Raw genomic sequence first — 20,637 nt, 5'->3', positions numbered from 1 at the left:
GCACAAGCTGGAACGTGGGAAGTGCCCCTGAAAGATGAGGAGAAACTTCTTTAGTGTGAGGGTGACAGAGCCCTGGGACAGGCTGCCCAGGGAGGGTGTGGAGTCTCCTTCTCTGGAGATATTCCAACCTCCTGGATGCAGCCCTGGGGAATGTGCTCTGGGCAATCCTGCTTTAGCAGGGGGGTTGGACTGGATGATCTCTAGAGGTCCCTTCCAACCTTGACAGTTCTGTGACTCTGTAGCTGCTTGGGTTGAAATTCAGCTGACTTCCACTCATGAAAGGGGCTCAGAAAGGGGCATTCGTGCTTCTGAGGCATGTAGTTAGTGAATGCATTTTGTGTACCTGAGGATGAGCATGTCTCATATTTGAAGCCAGCTACACAGAAGTCATTTTATCAGGTGGAAAAGAAAGAAATTGCCCATCATGTCTCATTGTAGTCACCTTATTTATCTGTTTATCACAGGAAGACACATTCCAGCAACTGAAGCACTGAAGCTTGGTCTGGTTGACGAAGTTGTGGAAGAAAACACAGTTGAGGCAGCAATTTGCTTGGCAAACAGAGTGATTGGTAAGGAAAGAACTGTAGCAATGCCAAGAAATAATTGGTGATGTTTCGGGGCTGGAGAGGGGCAAAACAAAGCCCACCAGTTTGTTCCAATTTCTATGCTCCATTCACTGGGTTTTGGCAGCCATGAAAGACAGATATAAATGCAGAACTTGTTTTCTGTTGTCTGAAATGAAGAACTCAGCTGCTGCAGAGCACCAGAAATTCAACGTAAGGATTCAGAGAGTAGATACATATCAAATTCACCTGCTTCTGAATTATATATCCAAACTCCCAGGCTCCTCTGGGCTGCTGCACTCCACTGATTTTGGGGAGCATACTCTCTTTCCATATATAGCTTTGGATCACAGCTGGAATTGCATGTATTCTGACTGCACCATCAATAATGGATCATCAGAAATAACTTTCTAGTGGGGCTGGCACATCCTCAGCCCAGCTTAATGACCCATGACCCCAGAAGCAACTGTCCCTAGGACTTTAGCTGCTATGTAAAAAAATGGCCTGTGGACATGGGAGTGATGTGCAGAGATTTTTTTCCCCATCTTAGAAAAGCAAAATCAAATTCACTGGAGTGAGGAACAGGAACATTCCTTGTGAAGCACAAGGAGCATCATCGTGAGAGAAAACAGGATATTTTTCCACTACTAACCTCCATGTACCTTTGGAAACAATTATTTCATCTGGAGCTGTCACAATGAGATGCATGCAAGGAAGCAAGAAGCCCTTTCTGCTTAGATCCTGTGGCCTCTATAGGCAATGCTTTCCCAGGCTGAGGTGCTGCTTTTGCTCCTGCAGTTCCCTTCACTGCAAGCAAGGCCCTTTCTTCTCTGTAGCAGCACTTCCCCTGGGCTAGAAACTGAAGCAGCCTGAGCTTTGTTCTAGATGAGTGCACCATATCTTTCAGGTAGCTCAATGGATGGGCTATTCTTAATGATCAGTGTCCTGTATACTTCCCTACAACTGGAGATTCACCAGATAGTAGCAAAAAGATATTCTTTGGCTAGGCTTTCTGCAGGACATCCCCTTCCTTCCCCCTGTATTTATCCAGCAGTGTTTTTGGGCTTCATTTTTAGTGCAGGATGGTTGACAGAGGCAGTCCTTGTTTCTCTTTCCCTCTATGTAATCAGACCATTTATATATAATTCTTCAGCAAGAGATGGGTGATGTACTTCACTGTGGCTTCTAAGAAAAACAAAGACACTTTGGTTCTTTGATTTTGTCCTTTTTGACTGAGAACTTTGTTTATCTGTTGGGAGAGCAATTAAATAATATTGCTCATCCAGGCAAATTAACCCAACAGTGTTCCCTTTGATGTACCTCTGGGCTTCTGAGTGATCTCCTGCATAAAAATCTATACCAGTACTGATGGTAGCAGCAGAGCAATAGATACATTGCTAGAACTGACAAACCAGTGAGCGTTCTGGATTTCAATAAATGCTGTCTGAAATTAAGTGAAATTTAGCTGTTTCTATGCTTATTTTTTCTGTGACAGACATTGTACACTGGCTGACAGTTGTGAAAGTCAGCTTGACCTTAGAGAGCCTCAGGAATTAATCAGAGAACACTATTCCTTGGTGTAACATGTTTCCTGTAATTATGTCCACTACCACTACTGGCAAATTCATCTTCTGTGGCTTCATCTTCATTGGAAATTGTCACTACACAGAAATTATTTTTTAATTGTATAATTAGCAACCTGAACTGGTGGGAAGTGTCCCTGCCCATGCAGGGGGGTTAGAACTAGGTAGTCTTTCAGATTCCAACCCAAACTGTTCCATGATTCTATGATGAGCATTCAAGGATCCTGGCTGGATGTTCAGCAGGTAGCCTGTCCCAGTCTTATTATTAGTGGTAAATTTTCTGTTTATTGCTGGTTCCAGTTACCCCCATAAAAATTAGTAATGTCATGGAAGGTGCTTCACTTCTGTACCAGCTCCAACAGGACTTCAAAAATGCTTTCAAGACTCTTTCCAACAGCTCTACTGGCATTTACAGAATGTGCTTTAACAGTGAAAGTACTGGCAAGTCAGCTAATCTTTATTTTTTTCCTGCTCATCTCATTGGACTTTGCAGAAGGCCATTTTTTAGAAGGAATGGCCAGGAGCTAAAACCTTGGAGACGAGGAGAATGTCCTGGTCACTAAAGGTGCTAGATAACCGCTGCATTACAGAATTTGTCCACCTGATGGCATCAGAAAATAGGAAAATTGCTGGCGCTTCTTGTGCAGCTCACACTGCCCACCTCCTGCTGGCCTGCTGCATGAAGTCCCCAGCTGGAGGAGAAAATGGCTGCAGATCCTCTGCACAGCAGGGTGCTTGGATCTCCCTTCATAGATCATCGTCCCTTGCTTTCTGACCACACCTGCTGGTTGACCTGTAGCATCTCCTCAGAGCACAGAAGTGCCAGGGGCTTGTCCCAAAGAGCCACGCAAGATCAGTTCAGCTGAGCCCAGCTCAGGCCCCACGGGTGTTACACTCTGCCTGGAAAGATGATTAGGAGTTTCTCACTGTAAGTTGCTACAAATACTGTGGAGGAAGCATGGGTTCCTTCTGGGGCACATAAAGCCCAAAGGAGGAGCTGGTAATTGCATGCTCTAAATGGAGCCTTCTGGAGAAAGGCTTTCTGACAGCTGCAAGGGCTTTCAGCACATCATCATCTCTGGGAAGACAGACAACACAAAGGCAATTTAATCTCTGCAGGGCTCATGATTTTGGCTGCAACCTTCAGGCAGAAGGTCCAGCAAAGTACTTCTCTGGCAGAACCAGTCTGTGAAAGGCAGGCCTGGGGAGCAGGGGTCCACTGTCAGCTTTGTGTCTCAAACCCACCAGCAGTTCAGTGCACCAGGAAGGCTGGGCTAGCTCTGCCTCTTGCATGCAGAGTCCTGCAGTATCTCCAGGGTTTACAATTCTGGGATCATTTGGATTTTGTTGTTGCTTTAAATAGCACCATTTTTGACATTGCATGCTTACATGCTGCTTTTGCTGATAGGAACTTTAGACTTGGTCTGTCCTTTGTGCCACCTGGACCACAAACCCTAGTAAAACAAAGCAGGTATCTGTGCCTGAGCATGGGTGATACTTTCCCCTGCACTACCAGTATCTGTTCATCGTGTTCCTGTTGCTTTGATTTCAGAAATCAAGCCACAAGTGTCCCACGCTGATTTCTTCTTCCCAGGTTTGGATTCAGATCCTTTTTTCCTGTTCATAATTATGCCCCTAATTATTATTAGCATCCCAGAGGCAAAGGCACTGCAATGAGATGCTGAAGAAATACTTCACATGATCTCTTTAGCTTACAGCTAAACAAAAGTTTTATTACATGACCCTGAGGAGAACTACTTTTCTTTTCTACTCTGAGGAACTCTGTCATGTCCCCCCCATCAGTGTTTGTGCTTACAAGTACTATTTACTATCTGAAGACCATGCTTAATGGCTCCCAGTAGTATTCATTTTTTACCAGTCCTTTCCACATCAGAGATGTCATGTGAAGTCCTTTGACCTGCTGAGTCTAAGTGGCCTTCCAGCCACCAGATCTGCTTCCTGGGACAGACCTGAGGTTTCCTCTAGTGGAACCCACTATTTAAGTTCTAAATAAAGGACCATGCATAAAGAACATTACTGGATTAAAAACACATATTTAGGGGAGAAACAAAGGTTTCCAAAACAAAGCAGCATTATCCTGACTAAATCCTGCAATGCTGGCAGATACCAGCTAGATTCACTGTTGATGGGAAAACATTCTTTTTATGAACCCCGATTGCAAGGGAAGCTACTTGCCCAGCAAGTGTTCATTGCCATGTTTTCTAAAAGGCTAATTTTAAAAGCCTGATCTCTGAAGACCTTTATGTCAGGAAATCAGTGTCTTAACTCATCCTGGAAACCCATGTTTCTGTTCCTCTTGGAGCTGGAGTCAGGACATGTTCCTTGGGCAGCTGTGATTGCAGTGCTGCCATTACTGCTGCTCTGCATCCTGTGTGTGATTTCTGCTCCTGAGGCTTCTACTGGTGCACCACCACTTCCCTAACTCAGCTCCTGAGGCTTCTGCTGGTGCACCACCACTTCCCTAACTCAGACAGGAAGAAAAAGGGGATGCAATATGCCACCTTCCATGGAAGTGTGCTCCCGTGGCAGAGCTTATCCCAGAAGCTAGGGCAATGAGACTGTATACCAGAAAGGTTCTCAGCAGAAGGTTCCCATGAGAGGGGTCCACCCACCATCCTGCTTTGGTGGCCATCCTAGGTGCTCCTGGGAACAGCACTGCAGCAGCTAGTGCAGTAACATGGCTGCAGAGTCAATGATGTGGGTGTGGCTGTGATGACAAGAGTCTTTGTGAAAATGTTGAAATATTGAGGGAATACATCCTGAGTTTTTGATCTTGTTCCTCCATGGTCTTTATGGAGAAAAGCTGCCTTTAAGAGCATAGGAAGAACCTGAGTATGGACAGATCAGAGGTCTCACAGCAGGCACCAAGGTTTGTACTTCTGAAGAAGTTGGAGAGGATTTTGGCATCTGAAGTGTAACTAAATTCTCTCAATTAAAATCCTGTCTAGGTATCACCATAGCAACCTCTGTCTGTAATGAGCCTCAGGTGTTTGTGTGGCTGCTTGGTTCACCCCTTGCTGACACAGAAGCATGAGCTCTCCCTTGTTATTCATTTGCTCCCCAACTCATGCTGTGTTAGCTGTCCTCTTGGCTTGTCCCAAAGTAAACAGAGGAGCTCCTGCTGTCAAGGAAGAATTAAAGTCAGGGTGTATTTCTCAGTCTGTCTTCTAAATGCCTGGGTCAGGACCCTGGCTGGAATGCACCCGGCCAGCAAAGTCAGTTGGGCATCAGGTACTAAATGATACTGGAGGAAAACTTGAGTCCTGCAGCTTATAGAAACAGCCTTATGGATGTGGCAGCTGGGACTGTGGAATGTAAGAGAACTGAAGTAATCAGAGCAGTCTGTGCAGCTGAGAAAAAGAAGGAAAGAATTACTGCTTTGAAATTGAAATCTTGCTTTTTTGAAATCTGAAGGGACTTGAAAAATTGTAATTGTCACAGCAAGCAGAAAGCTGAAGAGAAATGTCAGTTCAGTTCTAGACCCTGATGTGCCACACAAGCCCTAATGCAGCAAGCTGAGGAGGAAAAAAAACTACATTCCCAGTCTGTAGAAAGGGGTGAAGGTCTGTAGTCTTCCACATACATTCACAGACTGATTTGGGATGGAGTAGACCCTAAAGATCATCCAGCTCCAGCCCCCTGCATGGGCAGGGACACCTCCCACCAGCCCAGGCTGCTCCAAGCCCCATCCAACCTGCCCTTCAACACTGCCAGGGATGGGGCAGCCACAGCTTCCCTGGGCAACCTGGGCCAGGCTCTCACCACCCTCACACTCCAGAATTCCCTCCTCATGTCTCACCTCAATCTCCCCTCTTCCACTTTTCATCCATTCCCCTTGTCCTCTCCCTCCCTGCCCTTGTTCCAAGCCCCTCCCCAGCTTCCCTGTCACCCCTTCTGCTTCATTCAGTGCCTCCATTTTTCTGCCCCCCAGACCAGCCGTTGGGACCCCGCAGGCTCAGCCTGAAGCCGGTTCCAAAACTGCCCAACATGGAAGCATTCCTCAACGGGGCTTTCGCCAAGCTGAAGAAACAGGCCCGTGGTTTCCTGGCTCCGGAGCTGTGCTTGCAGGCGGTGAGAGCAGCCACACAGCTGCCCTTTGCCCAGGGCGTGCGGAGGGAGCGGGAGCTGTTCGCGGTGCTGCTGAGCTCCGGGCAGGCGCGGGCCCTGCAGTACGCCTTCTTCGCCGAGAGAGCCGTGCAGAAGTGGACAACACCCAGGGGAGCTTCCTGGAGAAGTGCCGCCCCTCAGCCCATCCGCAAGGCAGCCGTGATAGGTAAGGGTTGAAGCTGTGGTGGTTGCTGACCGTGCAGCCGACAGCAGAGCTGAGGAGGGGCTGGGGGGAGGGTCGTGTGGCTGTACTCCCAGCAGCAGTGGGATTCCCTGGCAGTCACTGGTGCCCGGGCTAAGATACACCCCACCCATAGGTGGCATTCAAGGAGGGAAGTTGTCACTGCGTTATTAAGCTCAGAAAAAAGTCACACCACACTAGATTCTCACCTGATGCCACCTCTTTCTTGAAAAGAGTAACTTCCCCTCACTTCAGAGGCAGCTTCATCTATAGATCATGAGCAGTCAGCTCACTTTAAATCCTGTTGAGTCCTGGCTTTGTTCCATGTTACAAGCAAGTCTGCCTGAAATTCTCCTTCTCCTGGTCTAGTTCTGTACTGCAAGTGCATGTGCAGAGTCACTCAGGGATATATTAATACAAAAATGTTTCGACAGCTGTATTTTAAGAGTATTTCATCTCACTGGGATCCACTCCTGCCATTTTGTAGCCCAGCAAGATAATGCCTTCATTAATTTTTTATGAGAGCAATTTAAATAAAACCTTTGATGCACTGTTGAGATTTTTAAAAAAAAATCTTTCAGCTCTGCCTGTTGATAGTAGCACTCAAATACAGTTAGACAAGTAATGGAGCACTTGGAAAACATCCATTCTGTTTCAGAGAAAGCTCACCAGCTCAACACTACCCTTCCCTGGGTACTTCTCAGGCCTCTTGCACTCTGCAGGATAATCACAGACTGGTTTGGGTTGGAAGGGACCTTAAAGATCATCCAGATCCAACCCCCTGCATGGGCAGGGACACCTCCCACCAGCCCAGGTTGCTCCAAGCCCCATCCAACCTGCCCTTCAACACTGCCAGGGATGGGGCAGCCACAGCTTCCCTGGGCAACCTGGGCCAGGCTCTCACCACCCTCACACTCCAGAATTCCCTCCTCATGTCTCACCTAACTCTCCCCTCTGCCAGTTTTAATCCCCCCTTGTCCTCTCACTCACAAGCCCTTGTAAGCTCTGTGAAAGCCCATTTCAGGCCATAGAAACACTTTTTTTTGGCAGTTCCCTTTTCCTCATTAGCAGCCATGCTATACTCCTCATTAAAATGGTTTTTAAACATTGGCCCAACAACCCTTGCAAGGAGGATCCGTGGCTGTTGCAGGGTTCAGGTGAATGAATTATTGCCAAGTTTATCAGGTGACTTGAAGAGTACAGTGCTTTGGACACATGCAGGGCTGACCTGTCAGGAATTGCAGTGTGTGCTTTGGCAGGAAGGGTCTGTGCAGAAGTTTGGCAGGAATGACCAGGTGCCTAGAATGGGCATTCTTTGCTACATTCTGATAAATCATGCCAACATAAATAATCCATTTGCAAAGTCCCAGTCACAATGACAGTTTAGCCAGAAGGGCTGTTTAGATCTGATCTGCTTATTTTGGTGCTGAAACTGAGCTAGAGGGCATTCTAAGGACAGATGCCATCTCTAGTTGCAAGTTTCTAGTAGAAACATTATCTTTATCTTATTTCCAAACTGAACTGGCCAGACTACATCTCTCATCCATTGGATTAAATATTTGCACCTCATCTCCAGACAAGTTTTTGAATTCTGGTCTGAAACTGCCTCAACCTCAGCCTCACCTTTCTATGATTTTGTAGCTGGTTACAGACTCTGCTGAAGTTAACTTAACGTTTTGCAGAATAAATCACAGAATATTAGGGGTTGAAAGGATCCAAAGATCATCAAGTCCAACCTCCCTGCCAGAGCAGGACCAAAACCAGGGCAGGTCACTCAGAAAGGCATCCAGACAGGTCTGGAAAGTCTCCAGAGAAGGAGACTCCACAGCCTCTCTGGGCAGCGTGTCCCAGGGCTCTGTCACCCTCACAGGAAAGAAGTTCTTCCTCATGTTGAGGTGAAACTTCCTGGGCTCCAGTTTGAATCCATTGCCCCTCGTCCTGTCCCAGGGCACAAGTGACAAGAGCTTGTCCTGCCTTCTTGCTGCCCTCATGTATTTATAGACATTCATTAGATCCCCCTCAGGCTTCTCCTCTCTAGACTGAACAGCCCCAGGTCTCTCAGCCTTTCCTCATCAGGCAGGTGTTCCAGTCCCTCCATCATCCTCACAGCCTCCCTTGGACTCTCCCCAGTAGATCCCTGTCCCTCTGGAACTGGGCAGCCCAGAACTGGACACGACATTCCAAGTGAGGTCTCACCAGGGCCAAGTAGAGGGGGAGGAGAACCTCCCTTCATCTGCTGGACACACTCCTCTTACTGCACCCCAGGATACCAAGTGTTTTGACATTTTTACTCAGAACACAATCTGTCACACTCTGGTCATTTCCACAACTCTGGACTTACCCTGATTTGTAACGGGTGCACAGCCAAAGGGGGAACAGTGTTCTAAGAGTAACTAGACTAAGACCAGGTACTGAGATGTTTCTTACTTGCACCTACTTGGTATGCTCAAGGTGACAGCCCTGTTCAACACATCCTGTTCATTATCTACTGGCAGGAAGCAGCTGGGTCCCAGGGATGGGGAGCCAAAGCCAGTGGCAGTAACACCTCCCGGGGGGACAGAATCATGGAATCACAGAATCATTGAGGCTGGAAGGGACCTCTGAAGGTGATCTTGCCCAACCCCTCTGTTCAGACAGGGCCACCTAGAGCCAGGTCCCCAGGATCACATCCTGGGGAGAGCTTTTAAATATCTCCAAGGATGAAAACTCTACAACCTCTTTGGACAGCCTGTGTCAGTGCTCGGCCACCCTTATATTGAAAAGATGGAACCTTCTGGATTTCAGTTTGTGCCCATTGCCTCTGGTCCTGTCCCCAGGGGCCACCTAAAAGAGTCTGGTTCCATCTTCTTTACACCTGCCCCTTGGGTATTTCTGTTCATTGATGAGAGTCCCTCCAAGCTTTCTCTGGGCTGGAGTCACAGCTCTCTCTGCCTCTCCTGATAAGAGATACACTCCAGTCCCTTAATCACCTGCACAGCCCTTCACTGAACCCACTCCAGTAGCTCCATCTCACTCTTGTACTGGGAAGTCCAGAACTGGACACAGTACTCCAGGCATGGTCTCACCAGTGGTAAGTAGAGAGGAAAGATCACCTCCCTGGCAGTGAGACTCCTCCTAACACAGCCCCAGATACCATTAGCCTTTTTTATCACAAGGTCATATTGCTGCTCACAGACAACTTGGTGTCCACCAGGACCCCCAGGTCCTTTTCTGCAGAGCTGCTTTCCAGTCAGCCAGCCCCTGCATAGACTGGTGCAGAGGACCATTCCTCCCCAGGTGCAGGACTTTGCACTTCCCCTTGCTCAACTTCCTGAAGTACCTATCAACCCCTTCTCCCTCTGGATGGCAGCACAACCCACTGCTGTAGCAATCAATTATTTACAGTACCTGAGTAAGGCAGGCAGGGCAGACCCAGAGATTGTGGCCAGGATCTCCTAGAAGCAGAGATGATCACACAAATTTCACATGATGGTGCTGGTCCAAGTTAAAGTTGGGAAGCCAGGCTGAGGTCTGGACCAGCAATGTCCACATCCTGGCACAGCCACAGTGAAACACCAGAACCCTCCAACACAGCTTAGGAAAGGAAGGGAAGCCCAGGTCTGAGCTTAAATGGGGCTGAGAGGCCAATGGGCAGGGGGTGTGGGTGGAGGCTCCAGCTGCAGCTGGTCAGGGTCACTAAAGCTGATCAGTGCACTCAGGGCCTCCCCCCTTACCCAAGCTTTGATGCCTTCTCTGAGTCACTGCTTCAACCCCCCACCCCTCCCCACAGTTGTACCCTCCTTGTTTATGCTGCTTGTTCCCATGATGCTTCATTTGATAAGTGACATCACCTATTTAGAAGGTTATTGATCACCTCCTTTTCACTCTGCATCCCACACCACATCTTAATATCACTGCTTTGCTTCACTTCTTTCTGCCACCCTATGGTGCTTTTTCTCCTTCCTCTGGAAGGTTTTTCTCCTATTTTGTCTTTTGATATCAGTGAAATTGCAAGTTTGTCAGAGACAGGCATAGAACACATCAATACAACTGTATTTTTCCTTTCAGGCTGCTCTAACAAAAGGTCATTCTCCAGCCAGTACCACCCTGTACAGTACCTCTTAATTTCACATTCTTGGTCTTAAGTACCTTCTTGCAGCATCAGAAATCCAAATTTTATGGATGATTTTTGAGGGACTGGCACCTTTTCAAATAGTGCTGCTCATTCATGTAATTACTGAGTCTACCAAGGTGATCCTCTGTTGTCACTGCAGAGAGGATGGGAGGCAGAGCAAGATGTTGTATCCCTTTGGGATGGCCAGGAATCACATACACCCCCTTTTCCAGCAGACAGTGTTGTGCTGTGTCACACACTAAGTGAAAGTTTCACATGCAGAGCGTGCTGCTGCTTCCCTCTTTTGTTGCTGCACAATGAGAAGCAACTGAGATCACATTGACTTCCTCCTCCTTCAGCACCTTTTCCTTAGGCACAGAGGACCTTTAGGGTATGGCAGCAGTGCCACTTGCTTTGTGGCTCCCCTGTCTGTCCAGGAACTTGGAGAGAGCTCCCTGCTTGCCTTGAGTGTCACATTCTTTCTGCTTGCAATTAATACCCTGAAATAGTGAGATGGAGAAGCAACTCCAGCCTGTAGCAATCCACCACTGCCAAGTGCTCATTGTTGGTTTCAGCAGGAAAACTGAAACAGTCTTTGCATATTTTTAGCAAAGTATTGTTTCCATTGCCCAGCATTTTAAAGTCCAAATATTCATTATAATTCAGGATACTTTCCACTGATCTGTATTTCTCCAGTGTGTGTGACTGTGCATGAGTTGCTTTGTACAGATTTTGAGTTAATTAGTTTTGAACTCTGTTTTTAAAGTCCTTCAATTAGTTTTGCATTATTTTTCTTATTCTAAGTATCTCATGTGACAGATCAATAATTAACAGTCATCATTCACTCAGCTTGCCCAGCGAATGGATTTGTCATATCCATGTTTGGCCTGAAATTACATGGGCTCAAGGGTGGGTTTATTTATATGTCAAAGCTACAGTTCACCTCAAAAGACCAGAAGCAAGATGTGCTTTTTCCTGAAGAGGATCTCAGTCTTTTCAAAGTCCTGGGCATGAAAGATGGTAACACAGCTCTGAGAACTATCCCCTACATGGAATATAAGAATAGAAAGTTTTTTCATGGTCGGGGGGAAATGAGAGCACTATTGAGGAAGAAAAGAGTAGAAATTTCCAGTAGAAATTCTGGAGGAGTTCCTGGCCATGTTTTGGTCTGTGATCTGAGCTGAGCATGTGACATTTCCCTTTCTCTTTCTTCTACAGCCTTCCACACAGAAAAGGCCCTACCATTTTTTTTAATCTCTAATGTCTTCTTCCCCAAGATCACTAGGCTTTACAGATTGAAAAGAGAAGTCCTCAGAAGTGCTTCTTTCCCTGCTAGATTGCCAGATCTCTCCTTGGGTTTATAGCCCAGCTTTAGAAAATAATTCCAGGGGAGTCATGCTGTGCAAGCTCGAATGTAACAAAACCCTTGGGGCTTTCATTACTCTCTCTGCCAGCTTCATTAAACATCATTTCGTACAGGCCACTGAAGAGTTATGTAGTGAGTTGAGAGACAGCTTTTCTAGGTCAGAAACAAGCTTGGCAAGCTCTTATCTTATCCATAAGCCTATTCCCATGGCCTAGAAAGTGGAGTACTACAAGTATGTATGCTTGTCTGTCATGGGCTGGCTAAAACCTAGGTGGGAGAACTCACACTACGTGTGGATGAAAGCAAACAGGGAGATCAGCTAATGCCTCTGCAGAACTTGCCTTGAAAAGGAGGCTGGAGAAGCTCTGCTCATGGAAGAGGTTTTGGTTTAGAAGCAGCATGTTCACATCGTGAGAGATCTGCTAAGATTTCAGTCATGAGTCTGAAGCTGAGAGAGATAGGAGTTAATAAGGCCCAGGATGTGAGTGTTACTTCTTTAGTAGAGCTTGGAAATTCTACGGAGAAATCCCAGGTCTCCAGTCTGGAAAGGAAGAAGAGACTTCAAGAAAGAGTCATTAAGAACCCAGATGTGGAACTGCAGAACCTTGATGTCTACAGAAAGCATTAAAGATGGGGCTTGGTGGGTATGCAGGAGGTGGTGGGTTGCCTCCCATGCTGTCTCAGAAGAAAGCAGCCTGTGCAGCTCACCAAAGACAGGATAAGAACTGTCTCCAGCTGTCCCTGCCACCACATCTGAGGCTCTGAGTATGCGGCACAGTGGAAGGAGCTATTTCTGTTTGGGGTTTTTCAGTCCCCAAACCATGGACACTGAAATACTGGAACTGATTCGTGTTATTCTAGTTTTACTTTCAAATCAGGTTTTCACAGTACTTGATTATGAAGCAGTAAATCTAATTTCCTAGAAAGGAGCTTCAGCATGAGCTTGGGAGTGTCATGATTTATAAGGAGGCTGCCAGATAGTGATGTCTGTAAAAACTCTCTTCTTGTGGCTAAGCAGGGGATGGTTTCAATGTCTTGTGTGGACAGAACTAACCCATGGTGTGTAGCTTGCAGGGAAGACATACCACCTTGTTTGACCTTGTTTGCTGGCACTTGTTTAAATGATGACATTATTTCAGCTCCTCTTTACAAAGCTGCTTTAGACAAATTTTTTAATCCCCTTGTTTCTGTTTATTTGTTTAGCTGACTTTAATTTGTAAACCTGGATTAAAAAAATCATTTCTACAGAATTATAACAAGCCTGTACTTTGTCTAGTTGTTGCTTTATTTAGGATATTAGTAATCCTCCCATTCAGATGCTTTGCACTTTTAAAGCTGGTTAAAATGTGCTGGTCTTCTTTTACTAGTTTGTTTTAATTTAGTCCAAAAAGCCTCCCTCATGGGAAGCAAGATAAATTGTGTGGATTGTATCACAGGGAAGTGTAAGTGTGCAGCTTCAGTTCAAGTTAGAAGGCGGAGCTGGTGGAAGGGCTCAGAAGGAAGGAAGGGATCAAGCCAACAGTCTCTACACTGATATTCCTGGGGGTAGGAGCTGGTAGTAGCACATTTAGAGATGTTAGGGGAAAAAAACCCAAACATCTTGAATGGATGCTGTTAGGAGAATTCTGGGCAAGCCCTTTAACTGTTTGGTTGCACATGGAAGACTGTGTCTTTGAGAATCTTCAGAAGTTAGGAATGGCCTGTGTTGGAGGACTTGAAGAGTTCTCAGTGGGCAGAGATGCCTGATAAAAAGTGCAAACAGCAAACAAAAGGCTGCTGACATTCCAGAGTGATTAAAAAGGAGACAGAAGATGTTGAAATCTGGATAAAGAACAGTGTGTTAGTTCCATCCTCTTTGATCTGGTGACAAGACACATAGAAGACATTAGAGACAAAATTTAGAGATCAGTGTCCAAAATCAGCTGAATTCTGTTTGCATCAGAGATTATACCAGTGCCAAGGGAGAAGAGGAAGGGGACAAAGAGGAAGCTTGGAAAGAGGGAGAAACCACTAGTCTGAGCTTTGCTGGTGTGAAAATGTCCAGGTGCAGTTGTTTGCTTGCACGGATATTCCTCTGTGAGCGCCCATAAAGGACCATCTCAGCGGAACAGAGGGGCACTGATATTCCCAGCCTGGAGCTTGCTCATGAAACTACCTGCTGGAAGTTGTTAAGAGGGCTGAAGCTGAAACTCAGCTCTCCTGTCTTTGATCCCCAGGTTCTAACTCATTAAATGATGCTGGTTTCCACAGGTATAAAACGTTGCAGGGAGAAGACATGAATCACACAGTCTGCACACATTGGAGTGAGTCCCACTGGTATTTTGGAAGCTTGTGAGGACATTAACTTGCCATTATGCTTCTGCTTTTCAGACATTTAGACTCACTGAATGGGAGAATTCACCTTCCTTTTCCTCAGTCCTCAGTTCTTTTTGTCTCCCTGTGCACTGCTCATTTTGCACAGGCTCCCACTCTACCCTGGAGATACGGGGAAGTGCTGCTGTCGAGTGATTAATTGTAACATTTTCTATTCCTAGTCTCTGATTCTGTCTCAATTTTATCCCCAGGGCTGGGAACAATGGGCCGAGGCATTGTGACTTCACTGGTTAAAGCCAACATACCCGTGGTAGCCCTGGAGCAGAATCTGGAGTATCTGAACACCGGAAGAAAAGCTGTGATGCTCCTTTTGGAACGTGAGGCTATGAAAATGGAGCAGGGCACCCAAACCCTGGGTTTCCATGACCCTGCACGTCTCCAGTTCACTGTGGACTTTGATGTGTTGTGGGATGTAGATCTAGTTATTGAGGCTGTGTTTGAGAACATGGCACTAAAGAAGGAAATATTCCAGAAGCTATCAAAAATCTGCAAGCCAGGGGCCTTTCTGTGTACAAACACATCAGCCCTGAACATCGATGAGATAGCTGCTGCCACCAGCCACCCACAGCAGGTCATTGGCACACACTTCTTCTCCCCTGCTCATGTGATGAGGCTAGTAGAAATAATCTATGGCCACCACACATCCCCCGTGGCCATTGCCACTGCTATGCAGCTAGCCAAAGCCCTGAAGAAAGTTGGAGTGGTGGTAGGGAATTGTTTTGGGTTTGTTGGGAACCGAATGATGTTTCCGTACGTTCAACAGGCAGTCTTCCTTTTAGAGGAAGGAAGCAGACCAGAAGCTGTAGATCAGGTGCTTGAAGATTTCGGGTTTAAGATAGGACCTTTCAGAATGTCTGACCTGGCAGGGCTGGATGTGGGCTGGAGGTCTCGAAAGGGCCAGGGCCTCACGGGCCCCTCGCTGCCTGCAGGAACACCCGCCCGCCAGCGGCACGGCCAGCGCTACAGCCCCCTGCCCGACCTCCTCTGTGAGCAGGGCAGGTTTGGCCAGAAAACTGGGAGAGGCTGGTACCAGTATGAGAAGGCTGGGGGCAGGACAGCCAAGCCAGATCCATGGCTCCACAACTTCCTGGCCCAGTACAGGGACACCCATCGCATCAAGACCCGCTCTATAGACCAGGAGGAGATCCTGGAGCGCTGTTTGTTTCCCCTCATCAACGAAGGGTTTAAGATCCTGGCTGAGGGAATAGCATCTGGCCCAGAACACCTGGATGTCATTTATATCAATGGCTACGGGTGGCCAAGGCACAAGGGGGGGCCCATGTTCTATGCCTCCACCGTTGGGCTCCCTCGTGTTCTAGCTAAACTGCAGAAATACTCTGTGGCCCACCCTGATGTTCCTGAGCTACAGCCCAGTGCCCTGCTGAAAAAGCTGGTAGCTCTGGGTAGCCCTCCCCTCAAAGACTGGGTGTCCTGCCTCAGCCAGCCAAGCAACAAGCTGTGATCCCCTCAGTGCCTGCTGTGGAGCCCCCAGCAGTGGAGGCTGATCTTGTGAAACAGGTGCTGTAATTGCACTGTCTTTTCTAATCAAAACCAAAGTGCTGGTAAAAACGTCACTGACCTCCTGGGCCTTTGCAGAGAATGACTTGGGCTGATGATTGATCTCAATCTCCCTCTTGCTGCAGGCAGCCACTGCCACCACCCACCCCCTCCTCACCCCCATCCTTACCCACCTGCTTTGCACGCTGCTGCATAAAGGCCTGTCTCATTCTGCTCTGCCCTCAGATCCTCACAGCCCTGCATCTCTTCCAGCCTATCCTTGGGGAAGGGAGGGAGCAGCATCTACAGCCCACATGGCAAATCGTGGTGGGAGGCAAAATTACCACAATTCACCCCAGACAAAGATCTACCAGATCCTGCCTTAAACCTATTTCCCAGTTTTTTCTGGTCATTCCTGTGCAGCCCACCTCTACTGGATTCCCTGGCTCTCCCAAAGCCAGCCAGCTGGAGCCTGTTCCCTTCCCTCAGCTGGGGGAGAGGTGGCACCTTGAAGAGGGAAAGCCAGATCAGTTGGAGAGAACAGGTTTGGGCAAAGAGCAAGGAGCAGGGCTGGAACCTCCTCCCTGCTGCAGGGGAGATTCTAATAAATGCCAGAAAAGCCTGAAACGCATCAACCTGACTAACCTGTCCTGTGGTGCTGGCTCATGACTGGCCTTCTGCATCCTGACTTCATCCTCTGGTATTATCCCCACCAGCCTTTGTCCAAGTAGAAGTATCTTCTGGCACCTCTTGAGTGTGGAAGTGTGTTGCCATCACTCCCCCTGTCTGGGCTGCCTACAGCTACGGCCAGGTCTTGGGGCTCAGAATGCTCTAGTGGACCAGACTGAAGCCTGACTTGGGTTTCCACATGGACAGGGGCACACACAGAAGTGCATGACTCCAGAGCTGTGCAGGCAGGAGAGGTGCTGCAGGCAGGCAGGGAGGCAGCAGAGCTCTAGAAGAGAACAGAGTGAGCCAAACTTGCTCCAGGCCTGACACTTTGATAACTAACTTTTGCTTTTTATTTAAATAAAAGTGCTTGAATTCTCTAATAACGGGTGATATGATACTGTATGGGAATGCAGAAAAAGGAAAATGTGCTTGTTCTTTCTTTATACATACCTCCATCACTTCTCTGTGCAGTAGAAAGGGATGATTTTCCCGTTTGTGGAGGAGCTTGTGGCTGGAAAGCCTGCATGCTGCTTGTTTCCTAAACGTGTCTTATTCTGCCCTTTGCCCGCCCCTCTCCCGCAGTGGGTGAGGGTGCAAAACCGAGGGCAGGAGACCCTTCAGAAGTCAGAAGCCATCCCAAGCACCTGGTTCCAGGGAGGCTTTTCTCCAGGCCCAGGGGTTCTGCCGGCCCAGGCCCTGCGGCAGGTCGCAGGTGGCACAGCTGTGTGGCACAGCTGGAGCAGCCCGGGGCGACACGCGGCTCCTGCGCCTGCGGATTCCGGGTGACACGTTGCCCAGCAGCACTGGCTGGTGCTGGTGACTGTCCTGTCACCTCTGGACACGATGCACTGCCTGGGATGACCTCCCCTCTGCTGTGCCTCGGGCTCACCCGCACTGGGGAGGAGCTGGGAAGGGGCAGTTGCCCTTGGAGGAGGAGCAGGCTGCAGAGCAGGGGCAGCCCTTCCTCTGCAGGAGAGATGCTGCCCTCGGGACATCAAGACCCATCAGCTTCTACCCTGAAGCCAAAACTTCTTTCCTCACATGCAGCTCTTTCTGTGCTGACCCCTTTAACGTGCCCGTTCCCCTTCTCATCTCTCCTCACGGAGACTGCTGAGAGCAGAGGCCGTTCACACCAGCAGTGTCTCTGCTGACAGAAGCGTGTTTGTGAATTCCTGTCTCCCCAGGCAGCACAGCATTGATCTGTCTGCTGCACGTCCCCGCTGGCCAGCAGGGACACTGCTGGTGCTGAGGGGCTGCACTGGCAGCTGCAGGAGAGCAGGGGTGTTCCTGCCCCTCCACTCCCCGTGGGGTCAGAGCACACCCGGGGACAACCACAGCTCAGCAGCCCCCAGCCCCGGGGCAGCAGCACACGCTCCCCAGCCTGACTGGAAGCCTTGGGTGTCTGCTGACACACATCTCATCAGAAAGCACCAGCCTGTTCTGTGAGCCTCTTCGGTGGGTTGTTAAAACAACAGCTTGCAAAGTCCCCGATCAGCTCAAATACACGACACCAGAAATACACCCCTGAGAGAAATGCTTCTTCATTTCACCAGGAGAGAAAATGGCCCCACGCAGAGGAGAACTTGATCACCACTTGGTAGAGGATTCATTTTCCCACCTGCCTTTTCAAACCAGCTAACTTATTTTCACTTGGTGAGAAAAGATACTGAAAATGTTTTCCAGGTAAAACCATCCCCGCTGGCGAGGAATGTCCTGGGCTTGCGGCAAATCTGACCATCCTGAGCTGTGTGAGTGCACTGAGGATGTACAGTTCTCCAGCACAGGGAGGCCTTGGCAACACACATTGCAAGCTGGCTCTAGTCCATCCTTAATCTTTGGGCTCCACTTCTGCTTTCATGTGATTCTCTGGCTGCAGATCTACGCTTTCTGCACAGCAGGGACTCTTGCCTTCAGTGCTGAGGATATTTAGTTTCAGCCCTGCGAGTACCCATGGTCTCTCTCATGCAGCTGCAGAGTTGTTAGATGTCTTTAATTAAGTCCATGAACTCTGCCAGTGCAGCAGATGCCTCCATTAACTGTTCAGCCACAGGCATTTTGCAAAACAGTAAAAAATGGGAGTGCACCAAAGGAGAGAATGGCTTTAGCTTTGATCAGCGTCCCCTGCAGCACTGGGCCTTCAAAGGACAGCAAAAAGCTCCCTGCCTTTTGGCTTGCTCAGAAGTGCTGTCCTGAAGTGCATCTCCAAACTGGACAGGGCACTTGAGTCTCATCAGAACCACTTGCATCTGTTTCTATAGCCCATCGTTCACCTTCCTTTGCTTTATTTCTTGTGAACAGAAAATGATCTGACAGCCCAGGCGGGGTCTGAGCACAGCTCTGGAGGTGAAACAGCAGTGGAGAGGGAAGGCTTTGTGCCAGCAGGAAGAAGAGGCAGCTCTCCTTGGGCTGGGGGTCTCGTGGGACCTGAGCTGCAGCCCCTCTTTGCTGCTGGTGGACTCCAGGGAACAGGAGGACAACAGAACAGTGTCAAAGAAGCACCTGATTTTGCAGTCAGTGTCTCCTCTGCTTGCAACCAGCTGAACAAGGTCCCGAATGTTTGCAGATTCCAGGGGGCTCTTGGCAAAACAAAGCCTTGAGGAGTGATTCAGGAAAGTCACTTTCCAGTGCATTAACCCTGGAAGCATTTGAAACCTAAAGGCCCGTGAAGCTCCCTCAGTCCTGGTGACCAGTGCCAAGGAAGGCTCCACATTGCAGGTGAGCACCCACCTCCTTCCCAGTTTGGCTGAGCTTAGTGGGTGCAGTTCCTGAAGCACGGTGTAAACCTCCCTGTCTCCCTCAGCCAGCTCTGACTGCTTTTGTCCCAGCAATCCAGTCCCAGAATCACCCTTTACCTGCTGTGAAGCTCTTCCTCAGGCTGTGTGGGCAATCAGCCTGCTGAGAGGCAGAGGCTGTAGCCTTCACTTGCACGTCCCAGGTGAAGAAGGCATAAAAGCTGGGACACAGGTGCCCAGGGCTCCCACTGGGACGCTGCAGGAGGGAGGGAAAGACTCCCCAGGCCCATGGAAGGGCAGCCATGGGGCAGGCACCTACTGCCTGGCATGGAAGGAGCCAAGTGTCTGCCCTCCCACTCTGGCACACAGCCCATCTGCCAGGCAGAGCTCTCCCTGTTCCTAGCAACAAGGGAGGAGGGTTCAGTTCAGGAGGGACCAGCAGGACCTTTTTGTGCAGCCTCCACTGTCACACGGGGCAGAGGATGCCCCCAAGAGAGCCCCGTGCTGTCTGGCTGGTTAAACTCCATCCCCCAACACCTGTGCTTTGGGGGGAAAGGGGCTGTGGGTGGGTGAGTGGGGGGGACTGCAGAGCTGCAGATGGCAAAGGGCTTGGCAGCCTGACCCAGGGACAGGGCAGTGCATGGGGCAGGAACTGCTCACCTCTAGGTGCTGTTTTGGTGGGTCTCAGCCTTGTGCCCAGCTCAGCACCAGTGCGAGCAGTGAAATGTCCCACCAGCAGTGCTGCAGGGAGCAGGTCTGTGCTGACAGTCAGGGACCACAGGCAGGGGTGGCTCAAAACCTCAGTCCAGCCCTCTGTGCTGCAGCTACGACCCATAACTCTTGTTTTTACCCGTGAAGCTGATCACAGCAATACACCATGGTTGCTCTGAAGCTCTTTTTGTTGGCAGGAAGCAAAGGATTCACTCAGCACATCTTCAGGAGGGTGTACAGCATGGGGACACCTCTGGGCATCTATCCCAAGGACAAACCTCGGAGGAACTGCCTGGGAATATTCTGGAGAACACGGAAAAATTAGTATTGTCTGACCACTTTTGACAACAAGCTGTTGGATAGTGGCGACTAGGAAAATCACCAGTTTCTCTTCTAGCAGAAAGCTGACTTCAGCTCTCTTAAAACCGAGCAGCAGGGCAATGAAAACACAATTTACTGTCCAACATGACAGGGAAACAAGCCCACCACTACACTTATGAAACCAGATCATGTAGCCACAGCCTAAGATAAATCCAAGCTTTAAGTCTGGCCTGAAGATGCAACGGCCAGAAAACAACCATGCACGTTAATATCATGATATTAACCAAGGTACCTACTGATTATTTTACAAAATGGAAGACAAAGTTCATCGGTGCTTTTAAAAGAAGTGGTTTTGCCTGGTGAGATAACTTAGCGTGAGGAAATAAGCACTGGCCAAGAGCTGCATGTGCCCCAGGC

The 20,637-nt window shown here is 48.7% G+C and overlaps 1 protein-coding gene across 2 annotated transcripts in view; it reads left to right on the top strand.

The window, feature by feature from the left end:
• Window positions 1-16,839, top strand: part of EHHADH (enoyl-CoA hydratase and 3-hydroxyacyl CoA dehydrogenase) — a 33,514-nt gene extending 16,675 nt beyond the window's left edge. For both annotated transcript variants that reach the window (XM_051625926.1, XM_051625925.1), the window contains exons 5-7: window positions 465-569; window positions 6,099-6,440; window positions 14,479-16,839. In XM_051625926.1, coding sequence (XP_051481886.1) covers window positions 465-569; window positions 6,099-6,440; window positions 14,479-15,749 — 1,718 coding nt within the window. In that variant the 3' untranslated portion in view covers window positions 15,750-16,839. The remainder of the gene's footprint in view (window positions 1-464; window positions 570-6,098; window positions 6,441-14,478) is intronic.
• The last annotated feature ends 3,798 nt before the right edge of the window (window positions 16,840-20,637 follow it).

Source organism: Apus apus, chromosome 8 (genome assembly GCF_020740795.1).
Source record: "Apus apus isolate bApuApu2 chromosome 8, bApuApu2.pri.cur, whole genome shotgun sequence".
NCBI classification, from domain to species: domain Eukaryota; kingdom Metazoa; phylum Chordata; class Aves; order Apodiformes; family Apodidae; genus Apus; species Apus apus.
The sequence above is the reverse complement of the archived record's forward strand: the minus strand, read 5'-3'. Positions and strand labels throughout refer to the sequence as shown.